Below are 19,347 nucleotides of genomic sequence, written 5' to 3' on the forward strand. Positions count from 1 at the left end.
ATCACTTATAACTGAAATATGAACCTCCTACTACTATTCGTAGTATAAAACATGATACAGGGATGTACTCAGCACTTTTGGTTTGGAAAATTTTATGAGTGTAACGAATGCATGTGAAATCACTTTTACGTGCATCAAACCTCCAAATGAATGCACCTTATTTTGATTTATGCATATTAAAACATTATTATGAATAATATACTTAAAAACAAACAAACCTGAAAATGTGTTTAAAAACACTATGCGGCTCATAATCAAAAAATAAAGATGTCCCAAAATTGTTATACTTGAGCGTCCTAATCACTGAGGCATCCAAATGCTTATTTTTGAAACCATCTTTCTGGAAGTCTTGCAAGGCGTCCCAACTACTGTGCGTCCAGAGATCCAAGGGGTGTGCTGGGAAATGTGTTATGGGTGGGTTTGGGGCGTGCTTAGACTTGGATGTCCTGCACCTATAATTGAACTTTTCCCAAGACAACCTGGACAGAACTTAGAAGTTCCCAGCTACAATAGATAGCTGCTGTCTCTCTGGGTGAGTGGGTGTGGGTGTGGGGAGTTCAGGGCAATATGGCACTGGGGCATTTCTTAGCATTAAATTTAGCTTCCAAATTTCAGACTATTCTTCAAGCTTCACTAGGTCTTTCTTTTTGTTATTCACACCATCTATTGCAGATTTGGTATCATCCGTAAAGAGGCAAATCTTACCTGACAGCCCTTCAGCAATATCGCTTATAAAAATGTTAAAAAGAACAGGCCCAAGAACAGAACCTTGAGGCACACCACTGGTAACATCCCTTTCCTCAGTGTGTTCTCCATTGACCACTACCCTCGGTCATCTTCCACTCAACCTGTTCCTGACCCAGCCTGTCACTTTGGGGCGTATCCCGAGGGCACTCAGTTTATTTATTGATATCTGTGTAGAACACTATCAAAGGCTTTGCTAAAATCCAAATACACCACATCTAGCATACACCCTCTATCCAATTATCTGGACACCCAGTCAAAGAAATTGATCAGATTTGTCTGACAAGACCTACCTCTAGTGAATCCATGTTGCCTCCGGTCCTGTAATCCACCAGATTCCATAAACTTCACCATTCTGTTTTAATGCACTAGAGATGCCTATTATATCAATCTCTTCATTCTGTGCTATATATTCTAACTCTCCCATCCCATCTTGATTTTTAGGCTTCTAGCATTTGGAAAGAGACATAAAAATGAATGCTTTTTGTTTCTATTTACAATCTGACTGGCATCTGGCAGAGATAATTTACAATCTTCAAGTCTGTATACCCTTCAAATAAAGGTACCTGGGCTACTTTTGCATTCATCGCACCTCTCTTGTTTTGATACCTCAATCTGAACTGTGCACTCTTGAGGGACTTGGCTTTTCTCCAGATCTGAATTTTTAAAGCTGCTCTCTCCTTTTTTAATGTTTGTGCCAGCAGCCAGGTTCCACCTTAGTTCAGGTGGAACCCATCTTTTCCAAACAGGCTCTCCTTCCCTAGAATGTCATCCGGTTCTAAACATATCTAGATCCTTCCCCTCCACCATTTTCTCATCCATCCATTTAGATTTTGGAATTCTGCCTGTTTCTTTGGTCCTGCACATGAAATCTGCAGCTGAAACTGCCTTAAATTAGCTGGCAAAATTACCACTGAGTAGCTTCCAGAAAATTGTCCCCTTTATGTTCAAGCATCATCTTTGGTTTGCAGATTTCCCATTTCAGTCAAATAATAGAACCTATATTTCAGTGTCAAATTCTTTTGCATTACAAAGAGGCAGCATAAACTTCTCTGAAATAAGCACTTCGGCTACCTTATTTCAGCCAACAGAGTGAAATGCAACTTTGCTGAATTATTATTGCACAGCGTTCATTAATGTTGCAATGTCCACTGACCACAAGAAATACTTAAAGAGATGATTGCCCAGACAACTGGCTATCATCCAGCATGTTCTCATTTCAATTACCATTTAACTCTGGATCTGAGAACATTTGACTTCATCTTATTAAGAGAAGTGATGGGCATAAATGCAGTACACAGACAAAAACATGACTGAGTACAGCTTAAACGATTAACTTTATTAAAAGTCACATCAGTGCTTACTGCCATAAAATAAAACATTTCCCCAGTTAAATTCCCTTCTCAGAATTAGAACTGACTCTGTCCCATGGAGCACCTCATAACCACTTTCTCCCAGCATTAGACCATGTAGCTACTGAAATTCAGAGTGGATGAAGTGGAACTAGAATATGAAAACAGAGCACTATGGAGCAATACAGAGGCATCATGAAATCCTTTATTTTATTCTTTATTCTTTTCCTAATAATTCCTAACATTCTATTTGCTTTCTTGGTTGCTGCCTCACAAGGTTGCGACACCTAAATCTTTTTCCTGGGTAAAAACTCCTAATATGAAACTTAACACCATGTAGCTATAATTTGGGTAAAAGTATTACCTCTTTGTTGTTATATAAAATGCCATTCTGCACTTAGGAGTCAATGTACTACATGTTTCTCCTATGAACCCAAAATGAAAAAAAGAAGGAATTGCTGTGCCTTTAAATAAAAACACATGATGTTTACCCTAATAACCAGCAAAAAATAAAATTAATTAATTAAAATGGAAAAAAATCTATTCTTTCCTTAAAAGCTTGCAGCCACAAACTTACTCTCTCTGTTGGGATTTAAGATAGAGATGGTAGTCTCTCAAGAAAGCTTAGATTATGAGCCCACTAGGGACAGAGAAAGTACCTATATACTGTAATTTGTGGGTTATAATTTGCTCCTTTGAATGTCAAAGGTACCAAAAACTGTAAAAAAAAAAAAAAAAATAATAATAATTGTTAAAATACAGTATAGTCACATGATTTATCAGACCAATCAGTAAAGACCACTCCGAAAGCAGCAGGGAATTTAAACTAAAGTCATCCATTCGACCTCCAAAATGGATGACTTTTGTTTAAATTCCCCACTGCTTTCGGAGTGGTCTTTACTGACTGGTCTGATAAATCACATGACCACCAGGAGATGCGGCGGAATCGATGGATCCAGTGGTGAGACCCAAAGCCAACAGAATCAAGAAGTCAACCCGCAAATAAATACGGGGGTGTTCAATTTATCCTCGTGGGTTCTCATCAGGGCTGAGGAGGACCTTCTGGCTAAAGGCCTGTCATTTGTGCCATCTAATAAATATGATGCATTCCAAACCCGAGCGTCCTTATTTAGGTTCTTTCGGGTGTTACTGTTAAGAACTTTTTTCTCTGATAAGTCATTCATTTCGGAAACTGTGGATTTACCAAGAGGGATGAATATTAAATCTAAGTGGATCCCTCCAGGAGCACCTGACGTCTCTGTGGCTGCGTTTGAAAAACTAGTACTCCAGGATATTGAATTATTTGAGTCCTCTCATGAAAATAGATTTGGATCTAATTTATCTTTGCAACAGTTTAACATACTTAGGTCTCTGCAGCAAGATCCTACTATCATCATCCAGCGCGCAGACAAAGGCGGCGGGATTGTGATACAGGATTATAAACAATATCATGATGAAGCTATGGGTCAATTAGGGGATGTAGGTTTCTATAGGAAGATCAACAGTGATCCCACTCAGGATATTAAGGGTTTGACTGATAATGTTTTGAATAGGGCCCGAGATGAGGGAGTAATCACGAGTAGGGAATTTAAGTGTTTGACTGTTGAATTTCCTGAAATCCCGTATATCTATTTTACCCCTAAAATCCACAAGTCCCTCACTTGCCCTCCGGGCCGTCCGATTGTAGCGGGCATTGGGTCAGTGCTGGAGCCTCTCTCTAGGTATATCGATGGTTTTATCTGTAAGCAGGTGTCTATGGCTAAATCTTATGTGCGTGACTCCTTTCACTTCCTTCAATGTTTAGAGGAATATGAAGGTAAGGACTGTAAATTCTTAGTCACGGCTGATGTAACAGCACTGTACACCAATGTCCCCCAATCGGCGTCTTTAACAATTATCAGGCAGTCCTTGGGTAAATCTAATTTGCCAGTACAGAAACAGGAATTGGTGGGTACATTGGCTGAATTTGTCATACTTCAGAATTATTTTCATTTTGAAGATAAGTATTTCATACAGACTAAGGGGGTGGCGATGGGGGCTACTGTTGCCCCCTCTGTCGCTTGCCTCTATATGTCTCAATATGAAGAGCGCTATGTGTATACTTCTCGTTGGTTCAGTAAAATTGGCCTTTGGAAGCGATTTATTGATGATATTTTCCTAATGTGGAATGGGGAGTGTGACGAATTGGAAGAATTCCTTAAAGAATTAAATCACATGGATGCTAACATTAAGCTCACTTATACGGTGAGCAGTGACACTATATCTTTCTTAGATATTTTAGTTGCAAAATCTAATATTGATGCAGAGGTACATTATGTGATTACTCTGTATAGGAAGCCTTCCGATCGTAACACGCTCCTCCACTACAATAGTTTCCACCCAAAGCCCCTCCGTGACAGTATTCCGGTGGGGCAATTTTTGAGATTGCGGAGGGTCTGCTCTGACGATTTGGATTTTCACCAGCAGGCTGCTCAGTTATATGGGAAGTTTATAGAGCGAGGGTATCCATCCAGGGTGGTGAAATTGGCATGGAAAAGAGCCCGCGATTGACGGCGGGAATGGTTGTTTCACCCCCAAGAACGTAAGAGAGAAGGGGCCACGGTATGTGTTCTGCCGTATTCTAGCTGTAGTCATCAAGTTAAACAGATCATTTTGAAGCACTGGTCAGTGTTGCAGGTCCATGAGAGCATGAGGGAAGCCCCCCTGTTTGCTTTTACTCGGGGGCGAAATTTGGCTCAAATCCTCAAACATCAAGGTCCCACTCAGCCATGCAGAGGGGGTCCTCATGCTAGTTGTCAACATTGTGTGTACTGCTCTCATGTCCTTAACACTGACCATATGCTGATTCCTGGATCAGGGGGTAAGAAATTTTATCTGCGCACTGGGACCAATTGTCAGTCTCATGCAGTAGTTTTTGTATTGCATGCCCTTGCGGCTTGTATTATATAGGACATACACGTCGCATGATTAAAGTTCGCATAGCTGAACATTTGAGCAACATTTGATGCAAACGTGTGTCGGCTCCCTTAGTTGTTCATTGGTTAGAGCAGAATCACATGATTGAGGATGTAAAATACACTGTGTTAATGCGAGCATATAAGGATACAGGTAATGTTGTGCAGTATCTGTTATATCAGGAACACAAGTTTATTTTTCAGTGGCATACCCTGGCCCCAGCAGGATTAAGCAGTGAAATAGACTGGTTTCAGTTATAAGGGGAGCAAGTTTTCAGTAGTAACATCTTGTATGATGTCAGATGTGTGGGAGTATTTAAAGAGGTGTGGCTTGCTGTTGTGTAATCCGACGCCAGCAGCGTTTCTGTTAGCAGCGTGGAGTTCCCCTCCCGGTAAGCCAGAGGCAGAGTGCAATGTATTTTGTGATTTGAGGAGTGTTTGAGAAGTTTTGTGTGTGTGCTGGAGTGCTTGGTGTTAATCAGAGTTACTTTTTTATTTAGTGTACCCCTCCTGAAGAAGCCATTTGGTGAAACCTAGGTTGGGGGGCCGGAGAATTGCATGTATGCAGTTGAAGCAATTAAGATGGTGCCCGGAGTAGCTGTATTGATTATTACCCACCATTGCAAGATAAGTTATTTCTTGTTTTGTTCTTGTGTTTACAGTGATGCAGCACAAGTTTTGCTGTTAAGGTGGGTGAGACTGTGAACCACTATGATGGTCTCTTTACACAGCTACCCCGTGATTTCACTGGGATAAAGTTGTGGGTCTGAGTGTTCACTAGGTGCTCCAGCTGACTGTAGCAGTTTATGAATTTAAGTTAATGTGTTTGGAACTATAAGGTGACCAATGATAGTGTTGATATACTATATTTAAATAAGGAGTTAAGACACAGCCACCATCTTTAAAATCTTCGTAGGCTGGCGATGAGTCATCTGAATAGTAAGTTGATGTTAAACTACTAATATGAATATGTAGGATTTAAAGTTGTTTCTAATCTGAACCTCTTGTTTGCTGATGCGTTGCAGGTATTGCTCCTTGATATGGTGACACAGCGAAACATGATTTTCATGTCGGGGCATCGAGCAGCTTTAATTCAAAGATAAGTAAATTTAAAATATTTATAAAAGAAAAAAAATGAAAATTAGAAATTTATTTCATAACGGTGGAATGTAAAGTTTAGGACCGATGAGGAGGCTTGCTACTGATAATCCTAGCTTGAATGAAAAATGTTAGTTTGGATGTAGCCTACTGAGGTCCTTTCCGCATTCTAAAAGAAGAAAAAAAGATTTACAAAATACTTTTGTGATGCATGTTGATATTATGAGCTCTATTGATTTTTTTTTTTTTTTTTTACATCTGCGACATCATCTTTTGTTCCATGTTTTAAGAATAATCGAGATCTAGATGTGCCCTTGAGTTGAACTGATTCCTTGCAAGCACAGAATCCCTTTTGCAATTTTCTTGGCCCAATACCAGAGTGGTTTGCCATTGTCTTTTCCCTTGCAACATGGTAACTACTGCCCAACTTGGGAGGATGAGGGATGATCCCCCACTGACAATGCTGCCAGAACCTGCTCAGAATCAAATCCAAGGTATAGAAGGTTCAGTGGCTTTCCCAATGTTGTAAGGAGTGGCTGCAAGATATGAACTGACTTCCTATTCCACATTTGCTGCTGTTACCTTTTCCATATGGGTGTTGGATAACTTTCTTCCTTAAATAAAGGGAAGTAATTTAAAGACTTATGTGTTTACTCAAGTTCCCTTTATCTAATATTATATTTTGTTTAAAGATCAGAAATTATTAGGTATGACACATATGCAATAATAGGGGAAATCAGGAGAACGGAGGGGAAAAAAATCCCTTTCACATTAGTGTGTGTGCCAACATTGTGACTTTACCCAAGAAAATTAAGGAACATAGTTATCAAGGTGGGCTACTCTTAAGTTGTGTTCTTTTATTATCTCCTGATATTAGTAACTAGGTATCACTGCATTAAAATAGTACAAGTTAGTGGAAAAATATCGTGTCTCAATGGTAGCCCATGTTGGTAACTACAATCCTTAATGCACATGACATTGGCTTCACCTTTAATTCAGCAGTTTTGGGATCACCTATACAACCCACATTCAAAAAATGTCTCATTTTGATCTACCTCTGCAATTCAGTATATTATTTAAATCTCAAGCCTTGAAGTCAAGACTTTGACCCATTACAGTATCAGCAGGCAGACGTATTACTGGCATGTCAGATGATTCTCTCCAAATGGAAAAATGCCCACTTTATTAATCCTACAATATTGGTGGAATACAATACATATATTGTATGATGCAGAAAAATGAACTGCAAGTGATTAAACAACATTATGCAGAAAGTTACAGTTATGTGGAAACCAACTGAGCTTTTCACCCAAGGTCCCCAACTCTGATTAAATTTTATTTTCCATTAGTAATGGTGTACGTATTGCTTCTCTTTAGCCGGTCCACAGTTGTGGAATGCATTGTCAGGAACATTATGGGGTCTTTTTATCAAGCCGTGCTAGCAGGTTTAGCGCGCCAGACATTTCATCACTCACTAACCCCCACGGCCGGCTAAAAAACTAACGCCTGCTCAATGCAGGCATTAGCGGCTAGCATAGCAGGCGGTTTAATGCGTGGTATTATGCATGTTAAACCCCTACTGTAGCTTGATAAAAGGACCCCTATGTCTTTGTAGAAATCTCCTGCAATTTAGGAAGTTGCTTAAAACCTACCTGTTTCTACAAGTTTTTTTGTTTATAGTGAATATATAATAGTGGTTTGAGTTAGGCTTTTACAGGTAAATTGTTTATCAAACTGAAGAACGATGGTACTTAAGAATAGTTTGAATGCAGTCATGTTGTGGCTATGCAGACAGACTATTGTAACTGTATTTTCCTCTATTTGATGTACGTCTTTATTTTACAATTTTACTGTACATGGAAATTTGTAAGCCGCCTTGGATAAAGGCGGATTAAAAATGTTTTAAATAAATAAATAAATAAAATTGTATGTTTACTGTAGATGTTTGATACATGCAAATTTATGGTTCTAGTGTTCCTTTTTCTTTTGTCACAGTTTGATAGAAATAGAGCTTGAATTAAAATAAATACACATCCCCCTCCATATTCACGGGGGTTAGGGGCTAAGCCAGCCCACAAATACCCCAAAAAATCACAAATAACTTTAGGGCCGCCATTTTTTGTTTCCAGTTCTGCACAGAGCAGGAGCGTAGGAAGATCGCTCCTGTCCTGCTTCACTGCTAGACCACCAGGTTTTAAAAAGTAAGTAAGTGGAGAGGTCCAGAAGGTGGGAGTGGGTCACCCAAATGAAAACCGCGAATAAACGAAGTCGCGAGCTCCAAACCCGTGAATATGGAGGGGGATGTGTACAGGATAGATGAGATATTTACTTTGTAATAAATACTTATCATACTGTGCTTTAGGTAAAATTTGAATTACATAGGGAAGGCAAAATGCGTTAAGCAAATTCTCTGAATAAATCTCTTCTTCTTACAGGCATAAAGGCCCGGATTCTGTATAGGACACCCGTCCTATACAGAATCTGAACAAAATCCGCCCAAAGTAAACCCGATTCTGTAACCGACATCCATGTTGCAGATACCAGTTACAGAATCAGGTTTGTTCAGACGTGGCTGCTATACTTAATCGCGTCAAGTGATTTCCCTGCTGCGATTAGTATAGCGGCTACAGCTGCCAGTCTCCCCTCTCCTCCCCATCCGACGATCGTGGCAGGAGGGTGCCCAACCCCTCCTACCCAGGAGGTGCCCAATTCTTCCTGCCGGTAGGCCCCGTCCCCCGAAGATCGCCTACAGAAGGGTACCCAACCCCTCCTGCCGGACCCCCCCAACGATCCCCCCATCAAAATCTCCATTTCACATTAGGCTGCAGTTTGACTCATATTAGACCAAGTTAATACTTACCATCCCAGGCATATATTGGGGATTATACTGCTGGCTGAAGTTTGTTAAATTATCAAGTCCAATTGGAGGTGGGTTACCTGATGGATAGCCAGAGCCGCCCCAAGGATTACCACCTAAAACCAGAAGAAACATAAGAATCGGCCGGAAAGCAGAAAGGTACGCTAGATAGATTGTGAGCCCACCAGGACAGATATGGAAAATTCTTGAGTACCTGATTGTAAAATCCGCTTAGATAAACCTTGATAGGCGGTATATAAATATCTAATAAATTTGAAACTTGAAACGGGAATTGTATATTGCCTTTTTGTAGTTACACATTTAAAGAGGTTTACATATATACAGAACACTAATAGAATGGAAATTTTAAAATAAATAAAAATATTAATTAAGTTACATCTGCATAGCGCATACTTGCAATGGGGGTATACACATGGGTAGGCTATGGCCATGTCACTACTTTATAGAACACTATTAGTTGTGTATGCTGCATGGTGCCATTGTGACCTACCATTTAGTGAGTATAGCAAGGTTCCAGCATGCCAACAAGCCTTTACGCTACTCTTCCATAATAGTTTAGACATGCTTAAATGCCACAGAACTGGCATCCCTCTGTAATGCCTATATCAAGGTGCCATGTTATAGAATTACCCCAAATGTATATAGAACGGTAAGTTGGAGGAAAGAGAATTAAAGTGGATAAGTAACTTAATGGTTAGTGCAGCAGACTGTGATCCTGGGGAACTAGGTTCAATTTCCACTACAGCTCCTTAGGACCATGGGCCAGTCACTTAACCCTCCATTGTCTCAGGTACAAAAAGCACATTAGATTGTGAGCCCACTAGGGACAGAGAAAGTATATGCATATAAATGTGTACTACTACTATCTATCTATTCATTTGTGTCTGACACTTGAATACTCTGTAGGCCAGTCCTCACCATGCTTCCCTGTTTTCCACAGCTTCTTTCAATTGCTTGATGTTCATTCCCGTGTCATTCCTGTGAAAGGCCTGTATCAGGCCTTTGATCTCTCCTGCTTCCTTTTACCACTGACCATTCCAAGTAGCACCTCCTTTTCTAGTGAATTCACCCTCATCACATATCCAAAATAGGTTAGTTTCTGTCTGGTAAACTTGCCTTCCAGGGACAACTCTGGATTTATATGGTCAAGAATATCATTGTTGGTGATCCACGCTGTCCATGGGATTAATAGAAGTCTTCTCCAGCACCACAGCTCAAAGGCATCAATTTTTCTTCTATCTGCTTTGGTGAGTGCCCATGTCTCACAGCCATATGTTGCAATTGGGAACACAATGGCAGTGATCATTTTTTGTTTGATGGCGATTGAGATGTCCTTGCACTTTCATATTTAGTCCATGCTCACCATAACTGCATGCCTCAGTGCTAATCGATGCTTGATCTCTGCTGTCGAACTGCCACTGTGATCAATGAGGGACCCAAGGAAAACGAAGCTGTCAACTACTTCTATTTCTTCATTGTTGATCTTTATGTGGACTTTCTTATTGGTGGTAGTCATGATTTTGCTCTTCTTGATGTTCATGTAAAAAGTCCCACCTTCTCACTTTCTTCTTTCAGCTTAAGGATCAACTTCTTGAGGTCCTTCTCACTCTGCCAGCAGGGTAGTATCATCTGCGTATCTCAGACTGCTGATGGTTCTTCCACCTATTTTCACCCCAACACTCAAATCATCTAAGTCCAGCTTCCTCATGGATTACTTCTGCATAAAGGTTTAAAAGAAAAGGAAAGAGGATGCATCCTTGTCTTGTATCTTTTTGATCTTGAACCATTCTGTATCTCCATACTTGCTTCAAACTGTAGCTTCTTGATTGTAATAGAGCGATCTGATTAACCTGATTAAGTGCATTGGCACTGCTACCTCATTCAGTGCTTCCCAAAGCTTGTCATGCTCAACACGGTCTCAAAAGCCTTGGTATAATCAATGAAGCAAAAGGCAGAGCTTCTTCTGGTACTCCCTCGTCTTTTCTATGATCTATCTCAAGTTTGCGATGTGATCACGGGTCCCTCTACCCTTACAGAATCCAGTTTTGGCATCAGAAAGTTCCCAATCAAGGATGTTGCCCAAGTGCCTCTGTTCTATAGTTAGTACAGTCCCTGGTGTCATCTTTCTTCAGCAGTAGGATAAAAACGTTTATTTTTCCCATTCTTTTGGTTATATGCAGGTCCTCCAGATCTTCTGGCATAGTGCTGTCAGTACGGCTCTTGGGACTGGTCTGAGCAGTTCTGGAGAGATTCCATCAATGTCAGGTGCTTTGTTGTTTGGCAGCTTCCTCAGCACCCAATCAACTTCACTTTCCAATAGGTCTGGTTCTACTTCCTCTTGACCCCCCCCCCTCCCCACCCCAAGCTCTTCAGGGTAGTCAGTGCTGGTGCTGATATAGAATTCCTCTGTGTAATCTTTCCTTCTCTGCTTGATGTCCTGCTGGTTGCTAATTTCATTCCCATCACAGTGATGGTTGATTGGCATGCTGAGAAAGGCTTTTTCACTTGTTTCACCATGGCAAATAACTTCCTGGTGTGGCCCTTCTTGTAAGTTTCTTCGAGGTTCATGCATCAAGCATTCAGGAAGTTGTTCTTGGCTTTCCTGGCTGCTCTTTGGAAATCAGCATTGACTCGTCTCGCCTCATACAACCTGCCCTTAGCCTTTACCTCTCTCCTCTTTTCAGCAATTTGGAAGGTGGTTGCAGTTAGCCAGTTCCTACCATGTACTGGCTTCTTGTATGGCACATGCTTTTGAGTAAGTTTCAGTGATCTCTGCACACAATTTGTCTGAGCTTCCTCCTTCCTGCCTGAGCAGATTGAACCTGTTACTCACTTTGATTACATACTGCACAGGGATCTCACTGACATCAAACTTCTGCATAGCTGGATGCTTGATCTTGCACAGTCTGACCCTGACTTTGGCTACAAGGAGTTGGTGATCAGATCCACAGACTGTGCCTGGTAGTGTTTTTTGCAGAGAAAATTGATCCCTTCTTTTTTTGCTGGCAGATAATGTACAGTACTGCATATATCTAGTAGTGATATAGAAATGATTAGTAGTAGTGGTAAAACCCACTCTAGTTGTTAATTTATAGCAGTTTTTATAGCAGATATTGTATTTTCAGGATTAGCAGTGGACACTATTAAAAAAAAAATAAGTCACTACTAGAGTACTTCAAAAGACTAAATGAACAGTGTTAGTATTGTTTCATGAATGGTGACACAGTGACATAGTAAATGACTGCAGATAAAAACCTGAACAGTCCATCCAGTCTGTCTACTGTGTGGCGCAGTGGTTAAAGCTACAGATCAGCACCCTGAGGTTATGGATTCAAACCCACGTTGCTTCTTTTGACCCTGGGCAAGTCACTTAATCTCCCCCATTGCCCCAGGTACATTAGACAGATTGTGAGCCCGACAGGACGGACAGGGAAAAATGCTTGAGTACCTGAATAAATTAATGTAAACCATTCTGAGTGCCCCTGGGAGAACAGTATAGGAAACTGAGTAAATAAAAAATAAATTCATGATTAAATTAAATTGTTTTTTTTCACCGATAATTCTGACCCATAGGTTCCAACTACTAAGAGTTGCCATCAAAGCTAACTCCAGCCCATTCAACCATCTTGTCGCTTGCAGGGTCGCATACCGTAAAGTCTGTCCAGCAACGTCCTCATGTTCCAAGTTACTAGAATTTCCATCAATGTCCTCCCTAGCCCATCCTATACCAAACTGCCATATATAAGAGACACGGTTCATAGACAACTCGGCGAAAGACAAAGGCGCGCGCCAACAACTGAGCGCATGATGGAGGCACGTGCCGAAGAAAATTACAGTTTTTAGGGGCTCCGACAGGGGGTTTTGTTGGGGAGTCCCCCAGTTTACTTAATAGAGATCGCGCCGGCGTTGTGGGGGGGTTTGGGGGGTTGTAACCCTCCACATTTTACTGTAAACTTAACTTTTTCCCTAAAAACAGGGAAAAAGTGAAGTTTTCAGTAAAATGTGGGGGGTTACAACCCCCCACATCCCCCACAACGTGGCGCGATCTCTATTAAGTAAAGTGGGGGGGTTCCCCTCCCACGCCCCCCCCCCCCCCGTCGGAGCCGTAAAAACTGTAATTTTGTGCGGCGTGCGCCTCCGCGCTGTGCTCAATTGTCTGCACGCGCCTTTGTCCCAGCGCGCTTTTGACCTGACACCAAGGGACACAGACTGTGGAAGTCTTCCCAGTATCGGCCTTGGTTCTTGAATGTACACCACTCATTTTCTAATCAGAGATCTTCTGTGTTTATCCCATGCTTTTTTGAATTCTGTCACTGTTTTCCTTTCTACCACCTCCCTCGGGAGGGCATTCCAGGCATCCACCACTCTCTCTGTGTAAAAGAATTTCCTAACATTACACCTAAGTCAATCTCCCTGAAACCTCTCGCACTAGAGTTTTTAGTGCCGGCTGCCGTGGTAACAGCTCCGACACTCATAGAATTCTCATGAGCATCTGAGCTGTTACCACCGTGGCCGGTGCTACAAACGCTAGCGCTGATTTGTAAAGGAGGGGGTTAGAGTCTGCTTACTTGATTCTTAGGTGCATTTTATATATGTATGTTTTGAATGTCATATTTGAATTAGTATATTTTATTGTAATCCGCTTTGATTTAAAGCGGACACAAAATTTTTTAAATAAATAAATAAAAGGAACTTACATCCTAGGAAAAGGTCAAATCACCCAACCAGAGTGACCAGTGTCTATCACGGTCCAACCCTTTCATGAAAAACGCTAGCAATTGCTCGACTTGCAAAACATCTTTCACCAAATTCACCAAGCATGCTGAAACTGCTCACCTGGGGGCTGGGAAGGATATCCACCCGCTGGAGGGTAGCCGGGGTAACTCATCGCTCAGATCTGTAATGTAAATAGGAAAGCCCATAAAACCTAAAATTCATTGCATAAACTGGACTTTCAAAAATGGAGATGAGGAAGGAACAGATTTCCACACACCACAATCATACAGTATTATTTCAATGTGACGTGCTTATTTATGCCCAAACCCGTTTGTACATTTCCACATACAAAGATTGTACACTTCCCCCTCCGTATTCACGAATTCCATATCTATGGATTCGCTTATTCGCGGTTTTAAAACAAAAAATGCATTTTCATTTTTCAGGCTATATTAAGCCCTGTAAGCCCCCCTTAAGCCTTATCTGGTGGGCTAGCGGGTTTTCGGGGCAGAAAACAGGAGCGGAGAGGATGTTAGAGTCAGAGCAGGATTAACCATTTGGTGGGTTGCCAGGCAAAGAAGTACAATGAGTCACTCGCCCTAATACAGTGGTACCTTGGAATCCGAATTTAATCTGTTCCAGAACCCAGTTCAAGTTCCAAAACGTTCTAATTCCAAGACAATTTTTCCCATTGAAAATAATAGAAACTGGATTAATCCGTTACTTGATCCCACAAACTCAGACAACAAGATCGGGACCCCCACCGGCAAAGACAGCAAGATCGGGACCCCCACCAGCAGAGACAGCAAAATCGGGACCCCCACCGGCAGAAGCAGCAAGATCGGCAACGGCAACTGCAAGCAGTGCACAGCCCAAAGCTTCCCTCCCAGGCGGAAACAGGAAGCTGCGTCAGAGGGGAAGCTTTGGATTCCAAAGCAGCATTCGGATTTCGGGGCAAAATTAAATTTAAAAAAAGTTCGGATTTCAAGTCGTTCGAGTTCTCTGGGGCATTCGGACTCTGAGGTACCACTGTATAAATATTTAAAAATTCTCACAAGCAAAGCCCCATGAGGTCCTGACAGCCAAGAAGGAAGCAGCAGGCAAGAATAATTTCTCAGCTACTCCTGTTGACAAGAAAATATGCACAGGGGATGGGCAGAATAAGCAGACCTTTGTGCGCATTGATGGTTTTGCCTTACCTCCACTCTTCCTTCTGTCAGTCATTAATTTACAAGGCAAAAATGTGCTAGCAGAATGGCTTTGAGAGTATATCTGAACATTTTTGCCTTGGGAACATACCTAGTTTGTTCATGCCCTAATATGTTTTAATCCTGCCCTGGCTGATGTAGACAGAAAAAAACCCCAAACCCCCCCCCCCCCCCCCCCAAAAAAAAAAAAACTGGAGAGGAGCTCAACATTCAAAGCAATTTAACCAGTCAAGAGAGCCTCCAGCCTGGTTAAATCACTCATACCTGCCTATCCACAGATAATCAGCAGCTCTTAACTGGATAGTGCCAACTATCAGCACTAACCACCCCTGTACTGTCTGGTCAGTGCCAGCTGGTCCATAAATACTAAATACTTGATAATGCTGGCTTTGACCTTGTTCAAATCTCTAAATTCATATTTCATATTTGAAAAAAAATGTGTGTGTATACAGTTTAAAAAAAAAAAAAGTTGTCCTAGTCTTTAGACACTGAGCTAATATTGGCCAGGGTCTGGTTAACTTCTGGGTAGTGCCATGAGGGCTCTCTGATGCCCCCTTCCTACCTCTAAAAATAATAAAGCACTTAGAAACATAGAAACATAGAAGATGACGGCAGAAAAGGGCTATAGCCCATCTAGTCTGCCCACTTTAACAACCCACCCCCTGAATTTACCCCCCTAGAGATACCACATGTGTATCCCCTCTACATTTTATTACCTCCCTAGAGATCCCACATGTGTATCCCATTTCCTTTTAAAATCTGGCACGCTGCTGGCCTGAATCACCTGAAGCGGAAGTTCATTCCAACGATCGACCACTCTTTCGGTGAAGAAGAACTTCCTGGTGTCACCATGAAATTTCCCACCCCTGATTTTCAGCGGATGTCCTCTTGTGGCCGAGGGACCTTTAAAAAAGAAGATATCATCCTCCACCTCAATACGGCCGGTGATATATTTAAACGTCTCTATCATGTCTCCTCTCTCTCTACGTTCTTCGAGTGAGTATAGCTGCAATTTATTCAGCCTTCCCTCATACGGGAGGTCTTTGAGTCCCGAGACCATCCTGGTGGCCATTCTCTGAACCGACTCAACTCTCAGTACATCTTTTTGGTAATGTGGCCTCCAGAATTGTACACAATATTCCAGATGGGGCCTCACCATGGATCTGTACAACGGCATAATAACTTCGCGCTTCCGGCTGATAAAGCTTCTTCGGATACAACCCATCATTTGTCTTGCCTTTGAAGAAGCCTTCTCCACTTGATTGGCAGTCTTCATGTCTTCGCTAATGATCACCCCCAAATCACGTTCCGCCTTGGTCCTAACTAAGGTTTCACCATTAAGTGTATAAGTTTTGCATGGATTCCTGCTGCCGAGGTGCATGACCTTACATTTTCTAGCGTTAAAGTTTAGCTGCCAAGTTGAGGACCAGTGTTCCAATAGAAGTAGGTCCTGCGTCATACTATCTGGTAAAGTGTTCTCACTTACAATGTTGCATAGTTTGGCGTCATCGGCAAATAATGTGATTTTACCCTGAAGCCCCTGAGTCAGATCTCCCACAAATATGTTGAAGAGAATCGGGCCCAAGACCGAGCCCTGCGGCACTCCACTGATCACCTCTGACATTTTGGAAGGGGCACCATTCACCACCACTCTCTGAAGTCTACCGTTTAGCCAATCACTGACCCATGTAGTTAATGTCTCTCCCAGTCCCATTGATTTCATCTTGTTCAATAGTCTGCGGTGCGGGACGCTATCAAAAGCTTTACTAAAGTCCAAGTAAACGACGTCTAGGGACTCGCCCACATCCAGTTTCCTTGTTATCCAGTCAAAGAAACTAATTAGATTGGATTGGCAGGACCTGCCCTTGGTAAATCCATGTTGGCGGGGATCCCTTAGATTCTTCTCATCCAGGATCGTATCTAATTTATGCTTAATTAGCGTTTCCATGAGTTTACTCACTATGGATGCGAGACTCACCGGTCTGTAATTCTCAGCCTCCGTCCTGCAGCCCTTTTTGTGGAGTGGGATTACATTGGCTGTTTTCCAGTCCAAGGGGACTCTTCCCGCCCTCAAGGAAAGATTGAAGAGCACAGACAATGGCTCCGCCAGGACATCACACAGCTCTCTAAGCACCCTGGGGTGTAGATTGTCCGGTCCCATGGCTTTGTTCACTTTAAGTCTTGATAGTTCGCAGTAGACGCTGCTGGGTGTTATCTCGAAATTCCAGAACGGGTCTCCTGAGCTTTGCCTTGCTTGCAATTGTGGACCGGACCCTGGCGCCTCGCAGGTAAAGACTGAGCAGAAGTACTCGTTCAGCAGTTCTGCTTTCTCGGAATCTGATTCTGCATAAGTCCCGTCTGCTTTCCTAAGGCGTACTATCCCATTTGTGTTTCTCTTCCTATCACTGATGTACCTGAAAAAGGATTTATCCCCTTTCCGAATGTCCTTTGCTAGATTCTCTTCTATTTGAAGCTTGGCCTCTCTGACTGCCATTTTGACAGCTTTGGACCTGGCCAGATAGTCTTCTTTGACTGCTCCTCTTCCTGATTGTTTGTAGGAAACAAATGCTTTTTTCTTTTTCTTAACGAGGTCCAAGATTTCTGTAGTGAACCACTGGGGTCTGTTATTTCTCCGTCGTTTGCTTACTGTTTTTATATAGCGATTTGTTGCTTCATGTAGGGTAGATTTCAGGTTTGCCCACATATCCTCTACATTATTGGTTTCGGCATGGTCTTGCAGTGCCCGACGGACGAAGTCTCCCATGCGTTTGAAGTCAGTGCCCCGAAAATTAAGGACCTTTGTTGTTGTGGTCGATCTGGTGAAACCCTTCCGAAGGTTGAACCAAACCATGTTATGGTCGATGGAGGCCAGCGTATCACCCACTGAAACTTCCGATACGCTGTCTCCGTTGGTGAGTACCAGGTCTAGTAACGCCTGGTCCCTAGTGGGCTCCAATACCAATTGTTTGAGCTGTGCACCCTTTATGGAGGTTAACAAACTTCTGCTGCCGCTAGTTTGTGCGGTAAGTGCATTCCAATCTGCATCGGGCATATTAAAGTCCCCTACCAGTACTGTGTCCCCACGCAAGGTGATGTTTTCAATGTCTTCGATTAATTCCATATCCTTGTCTACCTGTTGTCTTGGAGGTCTGTAAATCTTGGCCATCCTCTTCACCTGTCATGGCTCCAGTGTCAAAATGGCTACCACAACCTCTAGCAGAAATCTCAAGGTACTCCTGCCTGTAAGAATCCTTGATCACCAGGGAAGCTAGGGCAGGGGGAAGGCCTACAGGGTGAGAGGGGTATGATCAGAGGCTCGGTTGCCTTTGGGTGAGGATGAAGGAAGGGAGAGAGGATTCAGAGGGGATGCAAATTCTGGCAGATATTCATCTAGGGCAGTGGTCTCAAACTCAAACCCTTTGCAGGGCCACATTTTGGATTTTTAGGTACTTGAAGGGCCTCAGAAAAAAAATAGTTAATGTTTTATTAAAGAAATGACAATTTTGTATGAGGTAAAACTCTTTATAGTTTATTAATCTTTCCTTTTGGATAAGTCTTAATAATAATATTGTAATTTATAGCTAAAGAGACATATGATCAAGAAACTGTTTTATTTTACTTTTGTGATTATGATAAATATACCGAGGGCCTCAAAATAGTACCGGGCAGGCCGTATGTGGCCCACGAACTGCAAGTTTGAGACCACTGATCTAGGGCCTACATAAGAATCTTATGCAAGTCCTGGCCAGCACATGCCATATAGCCCTGGATTTTCAATGCAGGCACCTGGATATGTCCCAGCATTAAATATCCAGGTCCAAGTTTGCCCACAGCAATCAGCATTCATAAAACAAAACTGATCGCTGCTGGCTGAATATTGACCGGGAAGAATTTAGTTGGAGTCTGTGTATTTCTAGTTCTAATTTATTGTCGGCTTATTCTGTATCTGGAGGTCTGTCTTCTGTATGCATGACCAAGGTGAGGTATTCTACTATTATACAGTTTCTGGGTAGGCAAGCATTCTGGTTTGGTCTTCTGTATGCATGACCAAGGTGAGGTATTCTACTATTATACAGTTTCTGGGTAGGCAAGCATTCTGTATTTGGACTTCAGTAAAGCATTTGATAGCGTCCCTCATCGAAGATTACTGAACAAGCTGAAATCGATAGGATTAGGAGACACTCTAACTACATGGGTTGGGGATTGGCTGAGCGGCAGACATCAGAGGGTAGTGGTGAACGGTACGCCATCCAAAGCATCGGACGTGATAAGTGGAGTGCCGCAGGGCTCGGTCCTGGGTCCGATTTTATTCAACTTATTCATAAGAGATATGACGAAAGGACTTAGAGGAAAGTTATCACTGTTCGCCGACGATGCCAAACTTTGCAACATAGTAG

The 19,347-nt window shown here is 42.2% G+C and overlaps 1 protein-coding gene and 1 long non-coding RNA gene across 3 annotated transcripts in view; one reads left to right on the plus strand and one right to left on the minus strand.

Annotated features, from left to right (window-relative positions):
* Window positions 1-19,347, minus strand: part of ANXA11 (annexin A11) — a 114,480-nt gene that overhangs the window by 47,475 nt on the left and 47,658 nt on the right. For both annotated transcript variants that reach the window (XM_033941686.1, XM_033941688.1), the window contains exons 2-3: window positions 13,863-13,923; window positions 9,009-9,121 (exon numbers count right to left, since the gene is read on the minus strand). In XM_033941686.1, coding sequence (XP_033797577.1) covers window positions 9,009-9,121; window positions 13,863-13,914 — 165 coding nt within the window. In that variant the 5' untranslated portion in view covers window positions 13,915-13,923. The remainder of the gene's footprint in view (window positions 1-9,008; window positions 9,122-13,862; window positions 13,924-19,347) is intronic.
* Window positions 5,390-6,392, plus strand: LOC117359253. Its single transcript, XR_004539194.1, has 3 exons — window positions 5,390-5,442; window positions 5,551-5,989; window positions 6,076-6,392. It is a non-coding gene; the product is annotated as an uncharacterized LOC117359253 (long non-coding RNA).

Source organism: Geotrypetes seraphini, chromosome 4 (assembly GCF_902459505.1).
Source record: "Geotrypetes seraphini chromosome 4, aGeoSer1.1, whole genome shotgun sequence".
NCBI lineage: Eukaryota > Metazoa > Chordata > Amphibia > Gymnophiona > Dermophiidae > Geotrypetes > Geotrypetes seraphini.